This window comes from Gekko japonicus, unplaced genomic scaffold (genome assembly GCF_001447785.1).
Source record: "Gekko japonicus isolate JY-2015 unplaced genomic scaffold, Gekko_japonicus_V1.1 scaffold237, whole genome shotgun sequence".
Lineage (NCBI taxonomy): Eukaryota > Metazoa > Chordata > Lepidosauria > Squamata > Gekkonidae > Gekko > Gekko japonicus.
Genome location: NW_015161955.1, coordinates 228,470 through 237,806, shown reverse-complemented (window position 1 = coordinate 237,806; position 9,337 = coordinate 228,470). Strand labels below are relative to the sequence as shown.

Below are 9,337 nucleotides of genomic sequence, written 5' to 3'. Positions count from 1 at the left end.
TTCCACGCAGCCCAGGGATTGTGGCAACATGGAGGAAATGGTTGGGGTTGCCCCCCCACTCCCTCACTCCTATGAGTTAAGTGGTGTGCTGTTCTGCAGGGTCCCTGGACCCCCTCAAGGTTGGTTTGGGGGTGTGTGTGTGCAGGGAGAGCACGAGGGGAAAGTGGAAAAGATGTGCTTCTGTTGCCCTGACCCGGATAGCCCAGGCAAGTCCAATCTTTGTCAGATATCGGAAGCTAAGAAGGGCCGACCCTGGCAAGTTCTTTAAAGGAATACCAGGGCTGGGATGCAGAGGAAGTCAGTAGCAAGCCACCTCTCTGAAACGGCCAAGCCTCGCTGGGGATTGCCAGAAGTCTCTCTCAAACACACACACCCCTCTCACAAAAAAAGAAAAGAAAAGATGTGCTTCTGTGAATTCATTCCATTCATGGCAGATTGAATCCAAACCATTGTGTGTTATTAAAGCAAGGCCCTTGAGCTTCATACTTGAAATGGTTCCCTGCTTTCAAGAGGCCTTTTTATTGTCAGCAGGCTCTTTTCTGTTGGAGGTATTGATAGGAAGTGTATAGAATTTTATAACGGTAATGTTTAAAGTTGTACGGTTTCCCCATTAACCTTGCACCCCCCGGTTGGCAGGTAGAAAATATTCTTATGATTGTGTAGAGATGGGCCTGTGTGCCTGCTTGGTTTAATATCCTTTGGCTTCCATGTTAGTATTTGTGACCCAGGGCCACAATTCAAAGGGTTGCACAGCAAGCTCTGCATGCATAGCTCAGCTTCTGAGGTGTCTCTTTCTGCCCCCGCCCCCCAAAAAAAACCCACCTCCTGATGCTGACAGATAAGTTGCCCACAAAATGCCATCAGGAATATAGACGGAAGGGGAAACCCTGCCTATATGTGTGCAAGATGTTACATGAGCTCTGGATCATAGCCGGCATGCTTGTAATTCAGATAGTGACAATACTAGAATGGACTGAATCAGAATTGGCTATTTTTTAAAAAATGAATTCTGATCTTAGTGCAGTCTCCTTCCCCTGTGTACATGTCCAGGCTGTTTGGTTGGGGGACTAAGGCACAGGGCTGAGTTAGGCTGGACAAGCTTCTTATACCATATGAAGTGTCTCCTGAAGACTAAACTCCCGGCTTTTGTTCAACAGGCCCTGAGTTCTGAGTTGGCCCAAGCAAGGGACGAAACCAAGAAAACTCAGAACGATGTCCTTCACGCTGAAAATGTCAAAGCAGGCCGCGATAAATACAAGACTCTCCGACAGATCAGACAAGGCAATACAAAGCAACGCATTGATGAATTTGAAGCAATGTGAGAGCTGTTATTTTGCATATATGTTCTTCATTAAGCTTGAACCACCAGCAGAGAAACACAAGGCCTTTTCCACTCATGAGAGGAACACACCCCACCTTGCCAAAGCACTTATACCAGTTTGTGGTTAAGCAGCATTTCATGAGTCATTCAACATTAAGGCAGCCCTGTCATCTCTGGCTCTTTGTGGGGTTGTGGTAGCAGTTTCCATGATCTCATATCCTTTGTTTTATCCTTTCTCCTCTAAAAGAGTAGCACAGTCTCAGGCTGTTACCCTAAGCATTGATCATTTGAGAAGACACCGGCTTTCAACTTCTCACTGGCCGTGGTTTTGGCATGGGTGCACTTTGGAATGGTCTCTTCGGCTTAGCACATTTGCAAGGAGTTTGACGTTGCTGAATTTATTGCGTATTTTTCAGAGGTTTTCCCCCCCACCTCTAGAGTGGAATTCTTTGGTGTTTCACGCCCTGTCATCATAGATGGTTTTCTTTGCCTATTTGTTCACAAAGGTCTAGGTGGCAGGTAGCCGTTCCACCATTCTCTCAGTCTCTCTCTCTTTTTTAAAATAAAGAAATGGAACGTTATCTGTAGAATGTCTCCTGCTTACAGGTCTGCTTTTACTGGCATCTTCAGTTACCCAAGATAAAAGTCGGGAGCAGTTAAGTGCCCCACTTTGCATTCTGTTAGCCCAGTGAATTGCAAGGTGGAAAACCTGGACCTTTCTGGCAAGGGAGCATATGAAAACATCAGTCCCAAGGAGGGGACAGAATCCTACCTCACTCTATATACATGATGACCGGTCCTTCAAACACCATACTGAAAGGCTGACTGTGTTAACCTGGGTTCCTCCCTAGCTAAATGTTACAGAAATCTTGGCACCTTTTTTTTTTTTGGCTAGAGCATAGATTTATAGCTTTCAAACAATGTTCAGCTGCCTTTTTGTTGAGTAAAAACTGTGCATTGTATATTTTACATTTTTTTTAAAAAAAAATGTAATCAGTCACTGGTATACCATCCAATGAGAGGGTGTGAAATGGTTGGATTTGAACCTATTTTCTAGATTCCCTTCTACTTAGACTACCATTGTTTGGAGGCTCATTTGCTGATGGAGGTGGTGCATGAAACAGTGCTGCCTTACATTTGTTTTTAGGGCCACTTTGTACATCATGTTCTTCCTGTTCCCTTTCTGATAACTCGGAAGGTGCAAGGGAACAGCATATACAGTGCTCTGCCTTTTCCTGAGACTGTGGCAAAACAAGAGCAAAAGAGGTGTATGAACAAACTTTGCTGACGCTCAACACGCACTCAACCAGCATTGAATGTGCATTACAGCCGATGAGTCCCCTGTCTCATCTAGTTCTCCTTGAAATGACTAATAAAAAAAAAAGCTGACACCTTGGGTTTTTACATTTTTTGTAGAAGTCAAATTATGTATTTACTTACCTAACAGATCTTGAACTAGCAGTTGGGAGAAAGAAGCCTTGCTTTCTCTGAGGGATGGTTCAGCTACCTTTCGTTTGGTATTATGCACTCAAAAATTTACACTTACCTATTAAAATTGCCATTTTATTAAATTTTCATGCACAGGTTTCTTATAAACAGTTCTATTGAGAGTTTTTTTTTTTTGGGGGGGTCACTGAATTTAAGGAAGTTCTGTATGGGAGAACATCATGAGAGCGGGAATATATATATACACACACACTGACACAAGCGTTCTGGATTTTGTGGGGAAAGGTAGCTGGCTAACCTTGAATAGACTGGGCCACAAACGCTGTGCACATATTCAAAACACTGCTTGGTTTCCTCTTTAGTGTTTTCTGCTTCTAGTAGTTGGAACGTGGGTCTTACGTATTGCAGGTTTTCATGAGGCCTGAACCACGAGACCTGAATTTCCAAAGTGTTAGAAAATTTTGCCATACCAGGTGCGATGCTGCGCTAGTATTTCCCGATTATTCCTTGAAACGTGTGCACATGCATTGATAACACCAGTCTATCTGGGGTGGGTGGGAGATACCAGTTAGATTTGCTGTTCATAATCTACAGTGTATAGGCTAGAACTGAAATGGAAATAATCCATTTATAAAAGCTGTGTGAATTTTTCTAAGCAGTTGGGAATAATAAAGATCTGTAACAAGGTTTTTTCATAGTGGACAAAGTGGCGATAATGGTCCATCACCAGCTGTTGGGGGAACACTTGATGGTGCAGAGACATCGAGAAAATACTTGATGAAGTAATTTTGCAACAAACTTCCCTCCCTCTCCTCCCCCCCGATTAGCATCATGTTTTTGTGTTGTAAAAATCAAGTTACAGTTAATAACATCTATTATTTTGGATAACATTAATTGGCTAACAATAAAGAGAATACAGTTCATTCTTCTGAGGTCCACTGTTGTTATTTAATCCGCTTTTCTCCTGATAGCATTGTTTAGTTACATTGTGAAAACCTACATTTGTTGATGAAAAATGTTCCAAACGCACTAAAAATAATTGGAGCACAGTTTGCTCGCGAGGGCGGGGTTCCAGGGCAAGGGGGGGGGGGGAAATGTGCACTAAAATTGCTGACGCTGGTGCACGTCTGAGCCCTTTCCGATTCTTCTTGCGATGGCATGGCCAGGAATCAGATGCATGACACTGTTTGAGTCTGCCCTTTTTTTACCACATGCTTGGTAAATAGGTTTCATCCATCTTGCTTATGCTCACTGGGTAGGTGTGTGTGGAGATAGCGCAAAAGTCAGGATCCTGACAACCGAGAGCAAAACTCCGGGGTAGTGAGCCAGCGTGGTGTAGTGGTTAAGAGTGGCGGACTCTAATCTGGAAAGTCGGGTTTGATTCTGCACTCCTCTCCATGAAACCTGCTGGGTGACTTTGGGCCAGTCACGGTTCTCTCGGAGCTGTCTCAGCCCCACCTACCTGGGAGCCAGTTTGGTGTAGTGGTTAAGTGTGCGGACTCTAATCTGGGAGCACCGGGTTTGATTCCCCACTCCTCCACTTGCACCTGCTGATGTGACCTTGGGTCAGTCACAAGCTCTGGCACAGCTGTCCTTGAAAAAGAGCAGTTTCTGTCAGAGTTCTCTCAGCCCCACCCACCTCACAGGGTGTCTGTTGTGGGGAGGGGAAGGGAAAGGAGTTTGTAAGCCGCTCTGAGACTCCCAAGTGAAGGGTGGGGTATAAATCCAATCTCTTCTTCTTCTTCTTCTACCTCACAAGGTGCCTGTTGTGGGGAGAGGAAGGGAAGGCAATTGTAAGCTGCTTTGAAATTCCTTTTCTTCTTCTTTCCCACCTTCTCTTTTTCAGCTACAGGATGAATTTATGGAAGTTACTGACAACCTGGAATGATAAGTGGGAGGGCTTTCTGCTCATGAAAGGGGGCGTGGGTTGGATGCAGCCCATTGGCTTAAGAAGCATGTTTGTTTAAATTAACCATATTCATTACTTCAGAGCTATTTTCTGCCTGTCCCTGTACAATCCAGAATACTTAAAATGCTTTATGGTGTAGCTATTTTGAAGTTTGTCCTCACCTGTGTTACCAGTGCAGGAATATACAGATTTTCAGCTTCTTCCAGTCAGAGGAGCATGTGACATGTGATAGTCAAAACAAATGATGGCTGCTCAAATGAAAGGTTTCCATTAGTTCAGAGACAGATACTTGTGATTTTGGCTTTGTCACTGTGTTCAGTCACATCAATAAAGGAACACGGAGTGGCTGGATTGTTGAATTTTGGGACAAATCCCTACTCAGCTGTGAAGAACTCTGGGTGACCTTGGGGCTAAGATACCCAACAGGGTAATTGTAAGAGTAAAGTAGAAAAAACGTCCAGTGCTGAGTTTCTTGGCAAGATTCAGATGTTGAAAACTAAGTAGGATTTCAACCCTATCTGTGTGTAATTTCCTTTCTACTGCCAAAGACTCCAGTTTCTGCTTGCTGAAGCCGAGACATCCTTTAGATCTGAGAAGTGGTTCAGAACTTTTGATGAAAGATTGAGGAAGCCTTGCTTCTATACCAGTATGAAAAGTCCTGCAACATAAGCTGCCTTTCTGTACTTCTGGGTAGAGACAAATAACCACCCTGCTCTTGTAGGAACCAAGGGACATCTGATATTTCTGTGTTGTCATCGTGAACATGCTGACGGGTCATTGTTCAGGAGTTCTTTCGGACCAAGTTTTAAAAAAAATTGAATGTAAGGGTGACTTTTCCCCAGTTTCCCTAGGTACACCAGATGCATCGTCTCCAAGATTATAAGGATTTGCTATTTTGATACATATCCTGGTAGCTTGGGAGCAGACTCATAGCCAGAAATTTTTCAGTGGGGGGCATGTTTTGGGTCAAACAGCAGCCACACACCCTTGGGTCAAGCAAGGAAGAAAGTGTGGGTAGATCTAGGTTGACCCATATCCATTTCTCCATGGGTACAGTGCATTTCACAGCATGTTTTCTGCCTAAGGGCTTCTCATAGGATACATTGAATCAAGGTAGAATTCAAAGGTGCGTATAACAGCAGATTTACATATTCAAACCTGAATAATCTTTCATATCAATCATGGAGGCTTTTCTGATTGGAAAAGTTGCCACAAGAGGGCTGTGTGACATAGGTTTTGAAAAAGCACCCCCATCCCCGCACACACATCTTGTTGCTCTGTAGTGGTACTGAGGGTTCCTTGACCACCCACAGTAGCACAATTTCAGGGGCAGGCAATGGGAGAGAGCAGCTGGGGGGGGGGGGGGAGAGATGTCCCACTCTGTGATGGGTTGAGTCCAAAGCACCACACACACTGATACTGTGATCTTATTGTATGGGATGTGCTTTTCGCAAGACCACTTGCCAGCTCAGGAACGGCCATGTAGACTGGGCGGTGGTGGTGGAAATGCCATTAAGTTGCAGCTGATAAATGGTGACCCCTTCGAGTTTTCAAGGCAAGAGGCAAAGAGGTGGCTTGCCATTGCCTGCCTGCCTCTGCATTGCAACCCTGGATTTCCTTGGTGGTCTCCCATCCAAATACTAACCAGGGCCGTCCCTGCTTAGCCTCCAAGATCTGAGGAGGTTGGGTTAGCCTGGAGGGCTCCCTGATTGCACAATGTTCTTGAATGCTCTGCCTCCCTCATCCCCACACATGGCCCAGTCAACATTTTTCCTGGAGATGATTCGTAGATCTGAGAGATGATTCATGTTTTTTGTCGGGCGTCCTATTTGTGCGTTCTCACTACAGGATGCCTTGGTGTGTTCCTTTGTCCCCTTCAGTGTAAAACCCTTACGTCCTCTTCTGAGTGAGGTGCCAGTGCTTCCAACTCTGTGCCATGTGTGAATGTGTTGCCCCTTCTGCCCTGCTTGGAAAACGTCAGTGGGACCCACTCCCGCTATCCTCACATGGAAAGTCTAATGTCCAGGCTTCTTACAAGTCGTCTTTTAAAAGTAAGAGTGTAAGTGAAAAAGGTTTACAGGCTTATTCTGTAATCCACTGTACTTGCAAGGTTGCACGCATGCTCACGGCCACTCACCAGTGCCCTGCCTGGATATTTGCTAATGTCATGAGCAGGCATGGGAAGTTGTCCTACAACAATATGCATCATATGAAGTTACCTTATTCCAAGTCTGTTGGTCCCTCTAGGTCAGTGTTGTCTGTTCTTCCACTGGAGTTCCAGGATTTCAAGCACCAAAAGGTCTATTGCCGTTAGTTGAGTCGAGAGACTCATGTGGCTTCTTAAAGCTGCCTATTGGTAAAATGGAATTCTAGAGGGCAGCTTGGAAAAATATTTTAAATATTCATATGCTGCATTTCACCCATCAGTAGGGCTCAGCAGCTTATATCATGAAAACCTGCTTAAAAACTCCTTACCAAAATATATATATAAATAAAAAGCAAGGGATTATCCCATCATAACTGGTCTCCCCACAGAAGCCACAAAAAGCATGTTGGAAAAGCTTTGCCTTACAGAGTCTTTGGAATTTCTGCCTTCTTTAAGTCACTGGGAAACCTGTTCCATAGAACAGGGGCAACCCCTGGGAGCATATTGAAGGCAACCAACCCAGTCCAAAGCTTTGGGCAATCTTAGTCATTGGTCTTACACAGATGTTAAACAGGTGGCAATACTGCAGAACTCCACATGAGACTTCCCACGATGTAGGTACTGTATCATCAATACCTATCAAACGGCACCTCCTGGTATACTGCCACGGTCCAGCTGCACTCTTCTGACAAACCTCTGGTGTACCCTCTCAGGACCATCTGTTTTGCAACGGTTAAGTTGCAAGCTTTTCTGTGGCAGGACCATTTCTTTGGAATTGTTTGCCAGAGTGGGTACGGGATGCTTCACCTCCTGTGTTGTGCCACTTTAAACTGTGGTTGGGTGTCGTGTGATTGAAGGTTCCATTCATTTTTTAAAAAAATTAATTTTTTCAAATTAATTCGTTTTGTATGTGGAACAGTATTTAGTCCTGCTGCCTGAAGTGGTACGATCCAGTCACAAGTTTGTCATCTCAGCAAGAATTAGAATCTGTATCCTCCAGAAGTCAAATTGTGTGTGAACATCATAGGCCAGAACTAAAACGGGTAGCTCATACAACCATTTGCTTTTTACTTCTGTAAGTCAGTGGAGATGAAAAATATCCCATGCGATTGAAAAGGCTATTTTGCAGAAAGGATTGCACTCATCTCGCACTACGCTGTGTAGCACTCTCAAGTGACCTTTGCCTGCTCTCTTAAAGAGAGTGACGATTTCTGAAGATCCAGTTTGGTGTAATGGTTAAGTGCGCAGACTCTAATCTGCGAGAACCGGGCTTGATTCCCCACTCCTCCACTTGCACCTGCTGGATGACCTTGGGCAAGCCATAGTTCTGGCAGAGGTGTTCTTGAAAAAAGAGCAGTTTCTGTCAAAAGCTCTCTCAGTCCCACCTACCTCACAGGGTGTCTGTTGTGGGGAGGGGAAGGGAAAGGGGTTTGTAAGCCGCTCTGAGACTCCTTTGGGTAGTGAAGAGCGGGGTATAAATCCAATCTCTTCTTATTCATCACTGCCGATGGTAATTTCCCAGCCTTTCACAATTTCACTTACTCATAGTTTGGGCCAAAAGTGGAAGGTGCAGATCCATTACTAAGGGTAATGTTGACTGCTCCGTGTAGCCTCTCAGGGCACCCAGACTTGAAATCATCTATTATAAGATGGTGCTGCATGTTCTGTGATCTTGCCAGGACATTGCTCAGTGGCCAAAGATGGCCTTTTGCCAGTAGAAGACTCAGCCGTGGCTTCTCCTGCTTTGCTAAAAAAAAAATAATGGGTTGCATATCTTCACCTGGAGAGCCGCTCCTAGTCTATGGGCTGAAGGGATCTGTCTACCCCCTTCTCTCAGCAGCATCCTGGAAAATCCCTCTTGGAGGGCCAGAGAAATCAGTCGAAGTGGCTTTCCCCTCATCCAGTCTTACATGAACCCTTCTGGAGAAAGGGGCCGTTAAATCTCTTCCACAACAGGTTTGGACCCAACTCTACACTCACTTTTGGGCCCTTTAATAGCAACAGGGCTAGGCAGTTCTGTTGCTCACGCTTGCTCCGTTAGGACAGTTCGAAGTCTGTGTTCAGCTCTTCACCTCACTTTTACACGAAAGGTTATTTCGTTATTAGCGCTGGTATAGAGGGAACACACGAAATACATTTTGGACTGCAACCTAACCCAGTTGCCCCCTGCTTTTGTATCCCATTTATTTCCATGGGACTTAAATAAATAGGCAGGATCTCGTACTGGGTCGTGGTCCTCGGTGATCAGCAAGCTGTCCATCTAATCTCTTGCTTCATCCTCATCTTTTAAGAATTACGTTCACGGAGATCTTTTCCCAAAGCTCTGGGAGAAACAACATAGCTGGCTCTTGCTCTCTTAAAGCCATGCATGTGTGGTGTGGTTCTTTTCTAATTTTTTTAAATTAAATCTGCCTGGGTGTGTTTTTCTCCCCCACCCCCTTCCTCTCTTCTGTCTCTTTATGCAGGTTACAAACGTAAGAACTCTTGCAACCCTTAGGATAGAGATATACTAAAG

General features: G+C 44.7%; 1 protein-coding gene across 3 annotated transcripts in view; it reads left to right on the top strand.

Moving 5' to 3' along the window:
- Positions 1 to 3,312, top strand: part of RDX (radixin) — a 52,371-nt gene extending 49,059 nt beyond the window's left edge. For all 3 annotated transcript variants that reach the window (XM_015429492.1, XM_015429491.1, XM_015429493.1), the window contains one exon: positions 1,158 to 3,312. In XM_015429492.1, coding sequence (XP_015284978.1) covers positions 1,158 to 1,322 — 165 coding nt within the window. In that variant the 3' untranslated portion in view covers positions 1,323 to 3,312. The remainder of the gene's footprint in view (positions 1 to 1,157) is intronic.
- Positions 3,313 to 9,337: the final 6,025 nt, after the last annotated feature.